Below are 18,494 nucleotides of genomic sequence, written 5' to 3'. Positions count from 1 at the left end.
CCATTGTACGTAGCCTCCAAGATCGCGGAACCGTGGGTTAAAACACTGCCTCTCTGGTCTTTGCCACAAAGGGACTGAGCTGCCAATTAAGGCACATGGCAGTATCAATGGTTTCTTGGTACTCTGAGGGGGTACCATCTGTCAAAGGTCAGGTGACCAGGTTTGACATTTTTCTGGAATAGTTCAGCGCCCGCCCATTGTATGCAGGTGAACAGATGGCAGCCAGCGCTTAGTCTTTACTTGAAATTACTATTGCATGAATTATAAGGGTCTCTTGTCGCATAAAATGGGCATATCGCAACAACAGCGGTGATCGACGTGGTTATATATACTCCGTACCTCTAAAAACACCGAAATCTGCGGACTAGACTTGAAGCATTGAAAATTCTCTTCTGTTTCACTGGCCAGTATAGATTGACAGCTGCTTCAAAGTGTTACTGTGTTTGAGGGATTTAAACAATGGAATCCGTTGGGCAGAAATGCTAGGAAATCCCGCAACCCACAATGAACTGCGTAGACGAGGGGCTTCAATGACGATGAAAAAATACTCTACCCTTGCGCGGTGGTTTATTCTTTTCAAAGGAGTATGAGAAAGAATGGATGCTTGCTTCATATTCATGACTGTCCACGGAGTAGGTTGGTCAATTTATATGATTCTCCCCTGCCAGACACCTGCCGTCGGAAGTCAACTTCTGGTAGAATATCTAGTGCCGCAAAGAAGATCACACTTGAAAGCCCGGTGAATAGCAAAGCAGAATACTGGATCTGAAATGCAGGGCTAAATTCCCGGTTGTCAAAATGTCGCGCAGTTACTCCATATTTGTACATCTACCTCCCGAGGACCAACCATTTAGAGCGGACTCCGAAGGCAGGGATTTTTAATTACTTTCATAATAATGGAGCCGGATGACGTTGGGCATAGTATGAAAAGGAAATCTTGCGAAGAGCTGTCATCGAGGAAATGTTTGACCAATTCAGATGGCGCTGTGCGGAGTACTAATAGCACCCCGGTCAGCAAAGATGTAACTCGCAAGGATGAGGTGCAGTTGATTCCAGACTCTTGTTGAATTTAGTCACAGAAAGAGTACAGGATCTGGTATTTGCACTTGAACCAAGTGAGTGTGTAGGCTAGGCTGTAACAGGAGTCATTTGCACGTCTCCTTGCGGTCTCGGTACCACCTGAAATCCTACGCCACGCAAAGGGGGGTGAGGCTCTCATAATGTACTCTGTACAGAGTACTCTGCTGAGATGCGGCGTCATCCTGTATGGTCAGATGACAGCGGGAATTCCGAAATGCTCCATCGTATTCCTCAAATACCCCATATGGAGTAGTAGTGTCAGACAACAGACAAGGATATTATTGCCGTGACAGTGGACCTTCGAGAAGCACGTTGTCAGAAAAATGTAGGCGATGGCTAATCTGATTGATATGATCTTGGCCGCCGACATCGGCGGGTTCACCCGGGACGGACGCACGGGAAACAAGGACCCGCGTATTTGTTATCTGATTTTGGTCTCCATGCATGATTTACGACTTTTCTGCAACAGTTGCAGGACACTAGCGGCAATAGCCTGTCAAACGACATGAATTTCCTATAGTGCACATTCTTATGTATACTTCTGCACCAAGAAATGAAGTGGCAGGATTCTGTTTCCCGAGTTGGCCATGTCACATTTTCGATGCCAGACCGAGTTATCTGATCCGGCAACCGACTTCCCGAGACTCACGTGAATGATCACTGGATACTCCGGGTATTTCCTTTTCTGTTACGGATGACGGGTATTGAATAGAGAATAGGAATCTTACGGATATTTTCATTCCCATAGACGTTAAAAGCCGGCAATTGAATGCTTGAAATAGTGGCCAGATGATGTTATGATGAACACAGCAGAGGTAACCGAGGATGAGGAAAAATGACTGCCACCGGATCAGATTAGATACAGAGATCCTTGCAGGTATCGTACTGTCGCGTATTACCGCTTGCCACCATACAAACACGTTACCACTCCATACTACAGAGTACACCATACAGCTACTTCCCCAACAAGACAAATAGGAATCCTCCTCAATTGCGATTAATGCTCCTTTCAATAGCTAGGCCAATTGCTGCTCGACAGTTGTACTCAGAACATTCCAATTCGTTGTGATCAACCAGACCCAGCGTAAACAAGCGACTTACCGAGAACGGTAGAGACTAGACGCTGCATTGCAGATCTCGGGCTGAGATTCAACAATTTTCTCTCTGCGGGGGTAAGATCCTTAATTTCTTGTCCTGTGAATTTCTTGCTCAGAATAATGGAATTTCCTTGCTATTATTGTTATGTAGAAAATAAAGCCACTGGACTCTGATACTTTATCTGGAATGTAACATACGGTATGAAACAAGTGGCGAGACCGGATCTGGTGTGGTAATTTTGATTGTTTCTTTTTTCTGCCCTGCGTCTTATCTGGTGGTTTTTCAATCAACAATTGGACGACTAAATACGAGTGTATTCATCCTTCCACAAGTATTTAATCAATTTTCTATGCACTTTATTGCAGTGTATTCTGTATTACATCGCAACCACATCATTACCTAGTGCAGCGGGACCGCTCTCCCGGGTGCCGGCTTTGTCGTTTTTTTCCTCGCCTCGGGCCACTTCCTTTCCTCCTCATCCCACAATCTGTTTCCATTTTAACATCTCCTTCTCCTTCTCCTTCTCCTGAATGCTTGGCTTTGATTCTCGCATTTAATCGACGACCGTTACCGAGTTGTCGCTCATTGTTGCTTTTGTTCTTTTACGCCTAGGTGCCTACTTGCTCTTCGCTCGTTACGACCCCGGGTCTTTCTCTCAGTTTCTTCATATTTAACATTATCTCCAGTCACAATGGGTAATTGATTCTCAACAGTCTTCAAACAAGAGAAAAGAGAGGCTAACCATGATCAGTGCACGCCGTTCTTCCTCCCTCCCCGCCATCCGCGAGGACCATGTCCACCATGCCGTCCTTCAACAACCACCCTAATGGAGACCACCACAGCATCCCTGTGTCCGCCACCTCTCACCCGGACAACCCCATCCCAGAAGAACCCCGTGACCGGTCGCTATCCATTCCCACGAGCTTCAATGCCTTGCCCACCCCGTCCCAGCAAGAAACAGACATGACAGATGCCAACACGCCGGTACCGTTGACCCCACCATCGGAACCGCAAGATGAGGTCCAAGATGACAACGCGCAGTCGTTCAATGGTGGTCGACGGGCATCGACCGTCCTCCTTTCGCAGAACTCGGATGATATGAAACGGGTATTAGAGAATGTGGGTCATGCAGGCACCCAGAAGTTACAACCGCTTTGCTGCGGGGGTGGCTGTTGCCGTAGCCAGCCGTTGCAGAGAGTTCCTGTCCCTGGTCCTACTTCCACGACGAACAACGTCATTCCCCCAGATAACGAGGCATTCCGGAGCCTCCAGTTGAACATCGACTATTTGACGTCAGACAGTATGCTCACCGACGTTGCTGATCTTCCGGAGAAGACGGTTTCTTTTTCGAGTGTGCCAGTGTCTGCTGTCGACATGAAGCTGGGACCATCCGACCACCCGCCTCCGTTTGTGCAACCGCATCCTCCGTACGAAGTGTTCCGTGCACCCTTGCACCACGCCCGAGAGCTCACAAAGGCCGGCGCGGAAAAGCGGACGTATCACTTTGATATTGATATCACCGACTATCCCGCAGAGAGCGGCACAGTTGATTTCGTCGTGGGTGGTGCTATTGGGATTTGCCCCAAGAACAAGGATGAAGAAGTGGACGACATCTTCAACTGTCTCGGAATTCCCAAGTCCATCCGGGACAAGAAGATCACCCTGCACACGACCAAGGGCCGCTGGCCTACTATCTGGGGAGATGACCAGCCGCGTGAGTTGGTCACCAGCCGGAGAGAGGTCTTGAACTGGTGCTCCGACATTCAGAGTTACCCTCCCACCAAGGCTCTGTTCCGGCTTTTGGGCGAGTATGCCACCCACGAACATGAAAAGAAGATCCTCCTTTTCCTTGCCTCTTCGCAAGGCCAGGGTGCTTTCTGTGACCTCCGTACCACATCGCATGTTTCCGTCTCTCAGCTACTGCACGCGTTCCCATCGTCTCAACCCCCTCTGGACCATCTCCTTTCCTCCCTGAACACGCTGATGCCACGTTTCTACTCGCTCTCCCAAGATCCCTTGGCCTCCTATAGCATTAAGGACGGGGTTTCTCGTCGCCTGGTCGAAGTCGCCGTGTCGGTGGCCGAATCCAAGGACTACAAGCGTGGCTACCGAACTGGTGTCGGCTCGGGTTATCTGGAAGAGGTTGCTCGCAAGGTGGTCGATGCCGAAAAGCAGGGTATCGACCCTTCAACACTTAACGTGCACATTCCTATGTTCCGGGGATTGATGGCCAACCCATTGGCCACGCGATTTGCCTCGGATGGACCCATGCTTTTGATTGGAGCTGGCGTGGGAGTTGCGCCTTTCCGTGGTTTCGTCCAGCGTCGTCTGCAATCCGCCAACTGCGCTAACAAGGTCTGGGTGCTGCAAGGTGTCCGGGACTCCCTCCTTGACGAGCTGTACAGCGGCGAGTGGGGTGTGGAAGAATCCAAGGTGCGAACGGTAGTGCAGAGCCGTCGGGGCGAGAGCAAGTACGTCCAGGAAGAGGTGCGACACCAGGCTGATTTGGTCTGGTTCGTGGTCAACGCACTGGATGGACGGGTGTTTGTCTGCGGTAGCGGAAAGGGTATGGGTGAGGGTGTTGAGGCTGCCTTGATCGATGTGGCGATGGCCAAGGGCAACCTGAACAGCGAAGAAGCCCAATTGTTCTGGGATAACAAGAAGGAAGCTGGACAGTACATTGCTGTAAGTTCCTCATCCTCTGGCCTATGTCTGAATGAAGCTAACAACCACTTTAGGAAACTTGGTAATTTATTGTACCTTTTTTCTTGTCAGTACCTTGATGGTCTATAATCTCGCAGCGCGAGATCAAAATTTGGTTGTATGTGTATCTGTCTGGATTGATATTCATTGCATGGTATATGGGAAATCGATACATGGGAATTGTTTGTCTATTGCAAAAATTTGGTCTATTTAGCGTGTTATCTATCTTTTTGGTTAGTTGGATTTGTGTGCATATATAGTATAGATCAGGCTGGTAGCAATACCATGATAATTATCATCCTGCCTGTGCAACTGCTCTGTTATGCTCCGTTATTCACCCAAGGCACAACATGCTCTTCCCTATCCCTCGTCTTCGTAGTTTGAAGCAGTGTCTGAATGGAGTAAATACGACTTCATAACTGCAAACCAGAGCTACGGGGAACAGCGGAACAGCTGTTTTCTGACTGCAGCAATCTGCCTTATCACTGGGACAGCCTTCCCAGAGGCTTGCCACATTGTACCTTTCGTGCATTGATCATGGGCTCATGCAAGCTCTTGGAAGACCCGGATATCCTCTGCAACCACCTAGGACAGCACCTTGGCTCATCCGATAAAGATTGGAATCCTCGTTATTGGACCGAAATTTGGTGTCCCACCTCTGACCGACGAAGCTTCACGAAGAAATGAAACAGCGGATTTCAAATTCCGAAGAAACAACACTTGTTTGACGCAAGTGTCACTTTAACCCTGTCCGAATCCGGACATGTAAAAAGAGTGCCACAAATGACGCCGGAAACCAGTTCGTCTTGTTTCTAACGTATTAAAGCCATGCGTGTCTGGAAAAAGACAAAAAAAAAAAAAAAAAAACACCACAGACAGAATCTGATCCAGATTCGTTCGAAGGGAAGCTTTTCATGTCGGTCTGACTCAAGTAAGATCGGGGCCAGGGTCGAGATGATCGATGGTCTGACAGATCTGGTACGAGATATCGCGCACAGTGCGGATGAAAACGTCATCTTCTGATGAGTCTGGAGCGAGGGCACGTCGTCGGATGTAATGCGCGGCAAAGGGTTTGCTGTCAGTATAGCTGGGTTCGACCGTGGTGCACACCCGATTGGTGATTTCGTGAGCAAAAAGCTCTGATGTATGTTAGTATTTCGCTTTGGATGTCAACGGTGCGGTAGATAGGATTTATTATTGATCAGTCTGGCTTAGGCTAGAATATAGCTATTACCATAGTCACTGATATCTCAAGCGGTAGATCAAGGAGGTGCATATTGCGTTTGATGCTCGATGGATGTGTTTTGTTCACGAGCGGATCGATATTTGTCTTCTAGTCAGGAATATGACAATGGTCTCATGGGACTCGTATAGAGATGCATGGTCATCACATGATAGAATACCCCGTTATCAATGCAAAACGAGGCGGTAGCATTGAGTAAATGAGCTGGATATTTCCATCTCTAGATCTATATATTGTGCTATATTTATGTCACGATGTCAATTTGATGCAGACACCCACCACAATAAAACTACAAGTCATCGATCTTGATAATTATGCATTCATTTTCATCAAGAGATAATCACCATCCTATTGGTCTATATATAATCCAAAAGGTCTCTAAACGTTTAACTTAATGACCCACCATAGCTTGCTGTGCAGGCGCATATCTGTTGCCATGTGGTTTGGCAGCATCGATAATCTTGCGCATTTCCTGCTTCTCCTCCTCACTTAGCTCAACGTCCCGAGATGCCCAGTTCTCCCCAAGACGCGTGGCCTTGGTTGTACCCGGAATAGCAATCATTCCCTGAGAAGCAACCCAAGCAAGCGCAATTTGACTGACAGTGCAGCCTTTCCGAGAAGCAAGTTTCTTGACCTCTTCAACAATTGCCTTGTTCTTGTAAAAGTTCTCGCCCTGGAATTTTGGGACTGCGGGTAAAAGGGTATGTTAGTTTTTAAAACTATTGCAGAATAGGAGCGAAGCTCTTGATCAAGACTTACCACTCCGCCGGAAATCATCCGGCGCAAAGTCGTCAGGAGACTGGTAATCAAAGTTATCGACAAGCCAGCCATGCCCCAAGGGACTATAAGCAACATATGCGACACCCAGCTCCTTGCAGGAGTTGATCAGGTCGTCTGTCTCATGCAATGTCTCAAAGGCCGAGTACTCTGCCTGGATGGCGTCAATCTTGGCAACTATTGATCGATGGGGTTAGCGACTAGGTTGGCTAGAGGGAAGGAGAGAGGAACCAACTTGAATTGGCTCTGCGCAGCGTCTTTGCAGAGCATTCTGAGAGGCCAATGTACTTGGTCTTTCCAGCCTTGCGAATTTCATCAAGAGCCGGAATGGACTCTTCAAGAGGCGTATCTTGGAAAGAGTCAGCATACAGCATGTATGAAAGCGGTGGAAATAGGACCTACTGGGATCGATCCGGTGCAGATAGTACAGATCAGGTGTAAAGCCTAGTCTTTCAATGGTTCCTTCGATGTACTCCTTGATGTGGGAGGCAGAATTGGTGACGGAACGATCACCAAAGACATCGAAACCACACTTCGAGGCAACTGTCGATGAATCAGAATCAACTATCCACAATCGAAAAACATCAACAACGTACTGAAAATCTTGTCGCGAACATTGTGCTTCCTGATAAAGTCTCCTAGCAGCTTTTCGTTCACACCGGCTTGATAGACCACCTATATTCCCAATTGTCAGACTCGGTCGTATGCAGTCGCAGATAGGCACCCTCGACTTACAGCAGTATCCCAGAAAGTGCAACCCAGTTCGATCGCCTTCAACAGAACCGGCTCAGCTTCCTCCAGACTCAGGTTACTGCCCAAGCTAAAGCTCAGACCCATTGCGCCGAAGCCCGGCGACGGGACTTGGATATCGCCAAAGGGAAGTGTCTTGACCATGATGAATTTATTTTTCCGGGATGTCAATGATGCTGTCAAACTTTTGTACTCGTGGTGGATGGCAGTAGTGGTAGGGAAAAGCGAGTTTAAATACAGTTGCTCTTCCCCACAGGAAGTCTGCCATATGCAACCTGCTTACCCCATAACACTTGGTCGGCGCTGGAAATAGAGACGACATAGCGGAGATAAGTTAACTAGTCGATGATGACATATTATCCCCGACCCTAACTCCGTCTGAATATTTTCGTAGATGACATTAATTGACGACTCATTTTTTTTTTTTTTTTTTCTCTCTCTCTCTTTCTTCTCCCCCCTTCCACTAAGCATCATACACCATGGCCACTCGCTACGCTGAAGCCCACAAGAAGCCCCAGGGACCTCTACTGCCCTCCAGGACTCCAGGTGGTGAAAGATGAAGGCCTGGAAGAGGCCTGGAAGGCCAGTTGGCCGACAAGTCCATTTTCATCACCGGTACCTCCTCCGGAATCGGCGTCGAATCTGCTAAGGCCCTTTTCACCACCGGCGCAACGCTTTACTTGGCCGCGCGCAATCTCGAAAAAGCGAAGCAAGCGCTCGGTGACCTCACCCGATCACCTCGTGTGCACCTACTCGAGCTAGATCTGAGCTCCCTCGACAGCGTGCGCGCCTGTGCGGCGAAACTACTATCGCAAATCAAGACGCTGAACATCTTCATCGCGAACGCGGGTGTGATGGCCACCCCCGAGGGGCGCACCCAGGATGGATTCGAAACGCAATTCGGAACGAACCATCTGGGCCACTTCCTGTTTTCCAACCTCATTCGGTCATCGCTTCTGGCAGCTGCAACTCCTCAGGTCAACTCGCGCGCCGTGTTCTTATCCTCCGCCGCGCACCGATACCCGTAAGCTTCCTTTTGACAACTACAACTCGGAGGGCGAGTACGATCGCTGGAGGGCATACGGGCAAAACAAGACCGCCAACCTGTGAACGGCCAACGAGGTTGACCGTCGGTATAGCTTCCAGGGCCTGCGCGCCTTCAGCGTCCATCCTGGTGGTATCCAAACTGGACTGCTGCAATACATGTCGGAGGAGAAGAATGCCTTGTCGAGCGATCCGGTGCTTGGTCCTCAGTTCAAGAGTCCGGAACAAGGGGCTGCAACTTCGGTTTGGGGCATAATCTCCAAGTCGCTTGAAGGCATGGTTGGCAAGTACCTGGAGGACATCCAGATCGCCAAGGCGTACGATGCCAGTGAGGGACAGTGTGCACCTGGTTATTTACCATATGCCTATAGCTCAGAGAAGGAAGCAGGTCTTTGGGAATTGTCATTGGGACTGGTTGGATTGGAAAACTAGAGCCTTTTGCGGTTTCTGCCTTTATGTATACATAGACTCTGATCATCTGTGGTCTTGATAGATGGCATCTTCTGGTAACGAATGATGTAAATACGATAATCAGAAATACCGATGTATCATATCCATATGCAAAGCTTGCATTGCTTGAATTCATTCTATAGATGCGCTCATACTGGCATACAAACGTATTTCATTGTCCATTTTCCGCACCTGATCCTTCCTATTCGAGACATCGTTTGTAAACGCTTATCATAGCAAGATACGGATTTTTATTTTACAGCTAATTAGTTAATTAATGCAATATACTGATGTATTAAGTGCACAATATGGGCTCACGATCCAATCTCCAAATTGTTGGAGTAGGTTCCTCTTTACCATATGAATGTGATTGAAGCCAAATTGTGAGACTAGTCAAAAAAGATATGCTTTGAGTTGGATTATTGGAAGCTTAACCGGACGATGCCATCTATTTATGCTATTCCCTGGATATACTTCGAGGCATATTGTGCCTATTGGAAAACTTATATGTCGAAGCGCTTACGCAGTAAGACTGTATCCCTGGCATAGACCCTAAATAGAATGACATTTTATACCACCACTGGATATCAGAAATCGAGTGGCTCTCATGTAATGCACACATAGTGACTAGAAGATCTAGATTCGGTCGAAATATCAGCGGCAATCATGTAGTTTGGTATATCGGCGGCAAAAGCTTTGAGAAAAGCAGATTTCCAATCATCCCTCCTTTGGCGCGTATGGTGGGTGTCGATCGGACAGATATAGAAACCACGCTAAGGATCGCCCTGCACCGCGGCAACATCAAGCGAGAGAGAATGTCTTCCCTTACCCGCCAGGAGCACCAGTGCACTTGAGATAATCACCATAGAATCATAAAAAGTTCAAGCACATTCAGAGCGATGGCGTTTTGGTACATCTTGGACCATGTCTTTATCCGAGCGAACAGATTCTACGGCCAGCCATTTTCGGGACAACCTTTCATCAATTTTGGCAAAGGCTCGGCATAAGGAGATTTGGGGTATTAATCTACAAAATGGAGAGCGACACTCGGTCGAGATAATCCTGGAAAAGGTACTCAAGATACCTAGATAGAAACAAAGCGACGTTGCTAACCCATGAATAGTTTCTCAGTTCCCATGCCGCCATCCCTGCATTGCAGTTCTCGAGGGCCAGCGCTTCAATTAGAAAAGCTTTGGAATGGAGACGTTACTCGGAACCAAGGGCCCTCCTGAGCGACGTAGAGTGTCTGCTTCCAGAGCTAGACCTATTTCATATCACACTTTGCCACGGTCAATATGTGCTGTGGGTGGAAATTGATGACAGAGCTATCAAAGCCCACTCACAAACATACCAGAACCTGGCCACACCTGCAGGAATTGTGAAGCTTGGTCTTGCTCTGATGGAGAAGCTCGCCACTTTGCTTCTGGCTGAAAGTTGTGATCCTAGCTACTATTCAGCTTCGTGTGTCGTTCACTTCAGAACACGTACTATATCCGCTACTAGGAAAGAACTTCTAGTGTAGACTTTTCAATCGAAGCTGTGCAGGGCTCTCGAGGAATTGGTGACACTTATTCGATTTTACTACCCTGAAATTCTGGGAAAGGCATACATAATAAATCCCTCTGACGAATACCTTACGTCTCTTGATATCCCCGAGTCTCTTTTGAGGAATACTGTACTGTTGCAGAATCCACAAAACCTGACTGATTACCTGGGCTCCCAAATACCACCAGAGTATGGCGGCACAGGAAAAACATTGACGGAGTCCGACTTTCTCCCAAATTCCAACTTTCATATTACATCAGAGGAAAGTCGGGATTCCAAGACACAGAGCGACAGTACAGCGGTAAGCGCTATTATAAGAACTCCAGAAGCGGAAAAATACATTCCAACTTCCCCAAGAAACCCAGAGCTCATGGAGGAAGAACCTCGCTTAATCTACTCTGAAACCATCGGTCCTCCATCCATCATCCTCGACCCAGATGACTTACAGACGGCAGTCAATCTTTGTCCCGGCAAGATAGGAGCAAGTCTCGCTTTTGCAGACTCAGATATGATTGTGAAATATGGTCATGGTGTTCGCTTAGCAGAAGCCGAAGCTCTATACTTGGTATCTACCTGCACGACTATTGCAACACCAAAGCTTCTCAGTGCATACATTCTTGACGGCACCGGATATATCATCATGTCGTATGAGCAGGGCGAACCTCTGGAGCACTATTGGGACCGCGTCTCAGAGGGCGAGCAAAACCGTATTCTAGAACAACTGCGTGATTACGTGAACCAAATGCGGGACATTGCAGGAAATTTTATCCAGGGTCTTGATGAATCACCCTGTCGAGATGGCATCTTTGAAGCAGGCTATGGAGACTACACGCGCTACAGCTATGGTCCTTACTCATCCGAGGAGACTTTCAACGAAGGAATAGTTCAGGCCTTGCGAGATCGGTTGTCCCCAAAAACCCTTGTTGGTGAAAACGACACTGAATCCAACTTTTTCAACAGCGAGTATATCTTATACCAGACTGTCCGGGGGCTCAAAGGTCACAAAATCGTGTTTACGCACGGGGATTTGCATCCAGGAAATATAATCGTCAAGGATGACGGTACGGTTGTTCTTCTGGACTGGGGCCTAGCTGGGTTCTGGCCCGAGTATTGGGAGTTTTATCGTGCGATGTTTAGTCCAGGGTGGAGGGCATCTTGGGATCGTATGGTGGAAAGGTTCATTCCGCCGTACTATGTCGAGTATAGTGTGATTAAACGGGTATTTGGAACCGTGTGGAATTGATATCGGATAGGTCTTGTTAAGAACTAGATAGCTACCACATTCGACTCGGATCGCTTGTCCCTGTGTACAGAAACAAACCATCCTCATTTCTAGTGGAAACAAGCAACAAAAGCCCGGGTAAAGACTATAGCTAGTTAATTATATTTTGAAATTAATTTATTGCAATGGCAACCACAATTAGAATCCAAAGTTCGTGGCATAACAAAAGATTCTCCGCAAGGGCTACTACTCACTCGATACATTGCCTCTCGTTCAATGGGAACGTTCGTTCTAGTGGTTGACATCACGGTTGGAGACAATTGGTTCTACAGTGGATGTCCACTCTCCTCGCTGCTAAGAGCACTAACTGGATAAACCTACCCCGTACCCTGATCTGAGCCAGAATCACGAAAAACAAGGTGGATAACAGATCTGCGACTCTAGTTAAACGAATTAATAGTTTCAATAGCATAATTCTTAATTGCAATTATTATTATCCTAATCTAACCTAGTTGCCCTCCCTACCATGCCAGCGCCAGAAAACAACCCCCCCCCCAAAAAAAAGGAAAGAAAGAAACATAACATGTTGCCTCTCATTTTGCAATAACCAAGATCCAAAAACATTATCTGGTGGTATATAGATTGGTATATATATAATGGCCAAGTATATGCAGATTAAAGAGAACACCTGCGCAGCATGTGTAAAGCAAGGATATCTCGAAAGGATGAGGAAAAAGGAGAATAGTATATACAAACCACAGCGAAAGAATCATCATCAATACCATCAACGCCTTCCCGGCGCGTGCCTTTTTGAGGTACCGCGTCCCATAGCATAAGAGAAGAAATTTGGGTCAAAGACCCGGGCTAAAATAGCTGCTTAAGATCAATCACGTCCAAATCATTTGGACGTTCCCTTTCCATGTGGATCTACCAATCTCAACCGTTCTTGTGCCCATAATTCCATGACCCTGTGCAGGTCTCTTTCTCCCAGGGGAGATGTGGTGTTGCCCAAAATTCATTGGTGTTGAGGGAGTTGTGGGTATTGCTGGACTGTTAGTATTGAGTGACATCATGGATCGACTGCCAATGCCACCCCATAATCGTGGTGTTGCGATTGCTGTCGATGCCGGAGAAGCTGACTCCTCTGGAGGTGGCCGTGGCCCCGTTTTATTCCCAAAGCAATGTACTCCGACACCAGCTGCATAGTTGAGCGACTGGTTGGCTGCCAGAATGTGTTTCCACGCGACGAGACCACCATCCGCGTCTTGCCCAGGGAGATCGGGACGCAAAAATGAACTTTGGAATTGACACGTCCCGATCATTTGACCGCGAGCCTATACGACCCATATATGCAGGCATGTGAAAATCAAATACCGTGACTGGCCCATCCGATTGTTTCTGCTCTGCTGCTGCTGCTAGCCTCCCCTGAGTGAGACCTCGCACAATTGTTCCATGCCACCTCTCTGCGTGATTTAATAGATGAATTTTCTGCTCGAGCAGCTCCATCCCACAGACATTACACTCAACCCCTTTGGTTGGCCAGGGAGGATTGACATGTTTTCATAGAAAATGCCTGGTGAGTGAACCGGGTGTTGCGTATTCCGCAATCCGATTCTTTAGTGGGAGACTAGCATTCCCCAGGCAAAGAAAGCAGAGCTTAGGCCGCTCTTCTGGAGATTTGATCCGTACGGATTCTGGCGCAGGGTAATCTCGCTCTCGTCCTCTGAGAATTGCTGTTGCCGTTTGGCAGGAGGACAGGGTTCATCATTGTCAGGCGCAGGCCGTGAGCGAGATTGGCTGTGCCGAGGCGTGGGCTGCCCCTCTTCCACAGGGCAGAATGCAGTCATCGCATTAATCGCATTGATCCAACGTTGATACTCCACTTAAAGGGTGGCACCTGGCATGCTCAAGGTGGCGTCAATCACTGTTAGATGCTACAGAGGCATGAAACCCTTGTGCTCTAAAGCCCCCATTACCTTGGTATCCACCAGCTTCCCTGTCAGTTGCCGCTCAAGGTCAATCACGGGTTGCTCATTCCTATACCGCTCTAGATTCTCCCGGATCCGTCGGTTCCGCTGTCGTTGCTTCTCATTACACAGTTCACGGACAGCTTTGTTATACTTCCGCTTTGCTTCCATCATCCGATCCTGGAAAAGTTCCAGTTTTCCTGTAGGTGACGGTGATGCTTGGAAAGCACTCCTTCATCAAAGTAGCCAAAGGCGGCTTGACATGCCATAATGGCACGGTCTAACTTGGTTTTGCGGTCTTCCCATTTCCGCTTGCCTTTGTTTACTGTGTCCTGCCGTGTACGAACCACAGGGAGCTCACTGAGGGACTTGGATTCTTCAGGAGAGAACTTATACAGTCGATCTGGGTCAATTGAAGCACTCAAGGAGCACGTAAATCGCACCAACGGTGTTTGAGAACCAGTTTTGCGGATGATGCCTTGAACATCAACATCCACCTCATAATGTCGGACAAAGGTGCGGATATCTGCGTGCTGTAGGATGACGTTTTGGAGAGCATCGGTAACCTCTTCTATCCATAGTGTTAGCTACCCAACAAGCTGAAGAACCGATGGAAACTCACCACTGCTGCTGAATTCCTTGGCTCCAGCGTATCGAAGGAGGTACGGTCTGGTGATTTGATCGAAACCTGTGATCTCACCACCTCAATGCATCCGTGGTCGTACCACAAATGCCGTCAGTCTCTTCTCCAAGGCAATTCGATATCCAGCAGTTTCCCGCTCCACCTGGCAGAACACAAATTTATCTAATATTTCATCCTTTAGTTTCAATTCCTGCTGTCCCTTGCCGTTCTGTAAAGTTTCTCCGGTGAATCCAGTACTGGCCCAGTTGTAGAGATCTTCTTGAAGCCTTTGACATGAAAGAGCATACTCAGCAAGCATACATGCGGACTGAGTACCAGGGTCGGATCAAAGATGATTTCCGGAATCTTAAACTCATTCCTATCCAAGTCCATCAGCCGACCGGCTCCCAATAAGGATGATAGATTAGCAGCAGGTCACATATCTGCCAGGGCTATCAAAAATATTCATACACACCGTTAGAAACCACTATTAGAGGCACATCAGAGGAGGATGCCGTCAAAAGGACACACAACATCCGCTTCTTTCTGCCCCAAGCAACCTTCCAGCAACGCTAGAAAACATTTTTATGACTGGCCGAAACCAACTTCAAAAGCAATTTCAATGTCATCCGAAGAGGTTACGAGGGATGCGTCAGGGTACTTGACGCTCCCCGTATCCGGGACTGCTTGGCCCAATTCGAATGACAACATATTCCATACGGAATAGTTCAGCGAAAGGGATGCATAGCTTTATCTGCCCAGTAACCTGCCACGGTTGTATTGAAGCGTGAACGGCCAAGTTTAGCTCGCCGCAACCAGGTCAACTCCCTGAGAGCTCTTTATTGACTATGCCATCCTTCTGTTTCTGACATTTTATGGTGATAACAACCCGTAAATGGGTCTTGCCACCCCGTATCCAGAGATGCTCTTCCTGTAGCATTCTGTATTCCAGTCACCAGAAACTCCCGTCCAGCGCGATATCGTTTCCGCGGAATCGAAGCTGGCTGTTCATTGTTGCGAATTACTCGCCACTGCCTGTGGTCTTCCTTCGGGTCGTATTCCTGGTAATCTTCCAGGGCCTGATAAAAACTGGAAGTAAACGACGATCTCGATGTAGAGAGCCTCGCTTTATCCAAGACTGGGTCTTCACTTGCAAGGAATGGACAGGGCAGACAAAGTAACGATTTGGCCAACGTCATTGGCGATAGGAGCTTTGGGAGGCTATATCTTTAGATTTAGTTTACTGGAGACGGAATCTTCTATTCCAGCGATGATAGAACTCTGTAAACACCACGAAAATATGCATAGCGAACAATTTTATCCATCAACTACTTAAGATTAAATCTATCGCCTCACCTGTATACTCGGCATTCCCGATGAGATCAAAGGCAATAAGCCACCAGCCCCATAAGGGGACTTCACTCAAGCAATCAAGCAACAAGCACTAGTACTACCGGTGTGATCTCACTTGGCGCGAACAGCTGGAGATAAGAGACGGCGATCTAGTGATCTATCACACCTGTCAAACCGTGCCTGTTCCAGCCGTAATTTAGTCCCCGCTTAGTAAAATGGATCAATCGGCAAATGTTCGCGGCTTCTGGCATGAGTCTTTTTTGTTTTCGTTTTTGTTTGCCTTTGGGAATGGCAATGGAATGCCGGCCGTCCCGGTAGTTACATGGTTAGCAAATAGCGTGTCGTGAGTTGATTGTAAATAGATTAATGCGGCTCCATCCCGAGGACAAGGGTTGTTGGGAACAGAACAAAAAAAAAAAAAAAAAAAAAAAAAAAAAAAAAAAAAAAAAAAGCGCGCAGATCGGGTGAGACACTCACGGCAAGAGACAGACCAGATTGATGAGCTACGTGGGTCCAGATCGCAATCGCGACAAAGACGGACAAGTTCCTTCGAATTCAATGGCAAGGGCGAGCTTGCGACAGACACCTTCTCGGGCTCCACCGCGCAGCCGTCATGTCGTCGCTGCCGCCGTCATGGATCATCGGAACCGGGAATCGGATCTGGCTCTCTTGGGACGTGTTCCATTGACCAACCAACAAGGCCACTAAATTTAACTAGTTAAGGGCTGGGCAACCTAGATCCAATTTTTTTTTTTTTTTTTTGGCCCCCGACTGTCAGCCTGTCAACAATCATAATGTTTTCCTGCGGTCATCGTTACATGCACGGTGGTTTCTTGGAATGTATTCGGTTCAGCCGCGAGATTTCGAGTCATGACTTGCAGGAATTATGTTCCAGAGTAGGCATCGCGTGCTGCAAAGTGTAGATCAAGGAACTACTAATGAATCCGACTGGATAGCACTATGTGTGTGTCGACGGCGAAGATCCTTATAAAACATTTATCAATGATTGAATTGTGCGGAGAATACACAAGCATGCATGTAGGTTTTGGCGGTTTCACTTGTCACTTGGCCCTGGTCGATTCCGGGGTAGGAAGCCAGATTGGCCTGATCTTTTCAAACCGAGGTCGCAAACCTTTCCAAAAGAAGACATTCAAGGATTGCATGTGACACGAGAGCCTGGTCGACAAGCGCCCGACGTGGACCGAGAAGGTTTCAGTCAAAGGATTATTAAATGCAGGTGGCGTAAAGTGGTCGTGCTCGCAGTCGAAATAATAATAATTCAATAATCGATGGTCCGACATCCAGCAGTCAGCAACATTAATTGCAGTCGCCCATCCTTGCCGGATCCAAGTGGCAGTCCCACTGAGCCCTCAAAGCGTTGAGTGGAGCAGCTGTCAAGCCGTCCCTCGAACCTTGACACGTGCCAATTTCATCATGCTGTGTTACCGTGATGGTTTGTCTGTCGGCTTTTGTTCATGCGGTATAATGACAAATCTTCCAGGGCGCAGCCACTGACGGAATTTTGCGAATTCTGCATACTCCGTAGCTGCAGGTGACCAAGACAAACAGTAGTAGTCTGCATGATAGCATGGTGTTTACTATGGTCAAAAAAAAAAAAAAACAGCGGGGCATGATTTTGAGCTATCAAAAGCCTATCCATAAAAGATCAGAGGCTCAAATAATCAAGGAACTGCAAAGGGCCCGAATCCTTTACCGCAAAGGAACGTATGCAGCCACCCACGCAGGATTCGGACCAGGTGGCTTGGGATCCATAAGCATTGCTACCTGGAAGTCAAACATATCGATAATTCAAGTTTATTGAAGGTCACCTGCCTGCCAGATTTGCTTTTCTTTTGCATATATAGAAAGTCTGTGTAGCGGTCAGCGCCTTATTATGCCACCAATCGTGCCCGATGTGGAGCTCACTCACTCCGTATCCCATTCTGCAACTTGCACTGTACCATCCTGCTACAAACGCATGAATGCAGGACCCTGAACATCGAACATCGCAGTAGTCGATCCCTTAGGTCCCCGATGCACATGTATCCCCGACGCACAGTAGGTTCACCATTGCAAGCTGTCACGATGCACTGCGGGGACAAATGACATTTTGTCTGTTTGTCCGTGCAGACAGGAACACGTAGAAGATAATAGCGCGTCTGATCACAACAGCTAGCCATGCCCATATCCTGTACCCGCGACTACCCAAGTCGGCATCCCCATTCGTCTGCCTGCATCGAGATCTCATTATGATTCTAGCCCGACTAACGCCGTATGGAGATGCTGTCATATGCCGCATGACAAGGGTATCTGTATGAGTTGTGTAGCCGCGAACACCGTGGCTTCATGACAGACAGGGATTTGGAAGCAGTAGACGTTAGGTTTTGCTGTCGGGACGCCACTTGCCGTGATAGTGCACCGCAGGCGTTAGCGTCGTTTCTTCTTTGTATGTAGATTAGAAGCCTTACCTGGTTTGATTACTTCGCGTTGAACTTGTATGGGATGTCGTCGTTCATGCTCATCGAAGTAACTTGATAACAGAGCACCTGTAGAATCCAAATAATGAGATGGATCGAATGATAATTGATGAGAAGAAGGATGAGAGACGACAGGGATTTGAAGCGCTGAGAAGGCACATGG

The 18,494-nt window shown here is 47.8% G+C and overlaps 6 protein-coding genes across 6 annotated transcripts; 3 read left to right on the top strand and 3 right to left on the bottom strand.

Annotated features, from left to right (window-relative positions):
* Positions 1-2,649: 2,649 nt before the first annotated feature.
* ASPGLDRAFT_41006 (FAD binding domain protein) lies at positions 2,650-5,210 on the top strand. The gene is made up of 3 exons (XM_022545314.1): positions 2,650-2,873; positions 2,930-4,863; positions 4,917-5,210. The coding sequence occupies exons 1-3, from the start codon at positions 2,870-2,872 to the stop codon at positions 4,926-4,928; spliced, it is 1,950 nt and encodes a 649-aa protein (XP_022405742.1). The 5' UTR covers positions 2,650-2,869; the 3' UTR covers positions 4,929-5,210.
* A 1,305-nt stretch (positions 5,211-6,515) lies between these two features.
* Positions 6,516-7,795, bottom strand: ASPGLDRAFT_115094 (uncharacterized protein; the record flags this gene model as incomplete). The annotated part of the gene is made up of 6 exons (XM_022539657.1): positions 6,516-6,811; positions 6,884-7,078; positions 7,137-7,250; positions 7,304-7,444; positions 7,498-7,576; positions 7,637-7,795. 6 exons carry the CDS (start codon positions 7,793-7,795, stop codon positions 6,516-6,518), a joined length of 984 nt encoding a protein of 327 aa, XP_022405741.1.
* Positions 7,796-8,130: 335 nt separating this feature from the next.
* On the top strand, positions 8,131-9,230 carry ASPGLDRAFT_78326 (uncharacterized protein; the record flags this gene model as incomplete). The annotated part of the gene is made up of 3 exons (XM_022549954.1): positions 8,131-8,200; positions 8,234-8,675; positions 8,791-9,230. 3 exons carry the CDS (start codon positions 8,131-8,133, stop codon positions 9,125-9,127), a joined length of 849 nt encoding a protein of 282 aa, XP_022405740.1. The 3' UTR covers positions 9,128-9,230.
* Positions 9,231-10,069: 839 nt separating this feature from the next.
* ASPGLDRAFT_161105 (aminoglycoside phosphotransferase family protein) lies at positions 10,070-12,050 on the top strand (the record flags this gene model as incomplete). The annotated part of the gene is made up of 3 exons (XM_022542471.1): positions 10,070-10,216; positions 10,269-10,661; positions 10,683-12,050. 3 exons carry the CDS (start codon positions 10,070-10,072, stop codon positions 11,931-11,933), a joined length of 1,791 nt encoding a protein of 596 aa, XP_022405739.1. The 3' UTR covers positions 11,934-12,050.
* A 1,796-nt stretch (positions 12,051-13,846) lies between these two features.
* On the bottom strand, positions 13,847-14,894 carry ASPGLDRAFT_30803 (uncharacterized protein; the record flags this gene model as incomplete). Its single annotated transcript, XM_022543980.1, has 4 exons — positions 13,847-14,059; positions 14,110-14,450; positions 14,502-14,582; positions 14,810-14,894. 4 exons carry the CDS (start codon positions 14,892-14,894, stop codon positions 13,847-13,849), a joined length of 720 nt encoding a protein of 239 aa, XP_022405738.1.
* A 2,722-nt stretch (positions 14,895-17,616) lies between these two features.
* On the bottom strand, positions 17,617-18,276 carry ASPGLDRAFT_40999 (uncharacterized protein). The gene is made up of 2 exons (XM_022545313.1): positions 17,785-18,276; positions 17,617-17,724 (listed from the first exon to the last, which is right to left on the bottom strand). The coding sequence occupies exon 1, from the start codon at positions 18,100-18,102 to the stop codon at positions 17,935-17,937; it is 168 nt and encodes a 55-aa protein (XP_022405737.1). The 5' UTR covers positions 18,103-18,276; the 3' UTR covers positions 17,617-17,724; positions 17,785-17,934.
* Positions 18,277-18,494: the final 218 nt, after the last annotated feature.

Source organism: Aspergillus glaucus (genome assembly GCF_001890805.1).
Source record: "Aspergillus glaucus CBS 516.65 unplaced genomic scaffold ASPGLscaffold_1, whole genome shotgun sequence".
Lineage (NCBI taxonomy): Eukaryota > Fungi > Ascomycota > Eurotiomycetes > Eurotiales > Aspergillaceae > Aspergillus > Aspergillus glaucus.
This window is presented reverse-complemented; position numbering and strand designations above follow the sequence as displayed.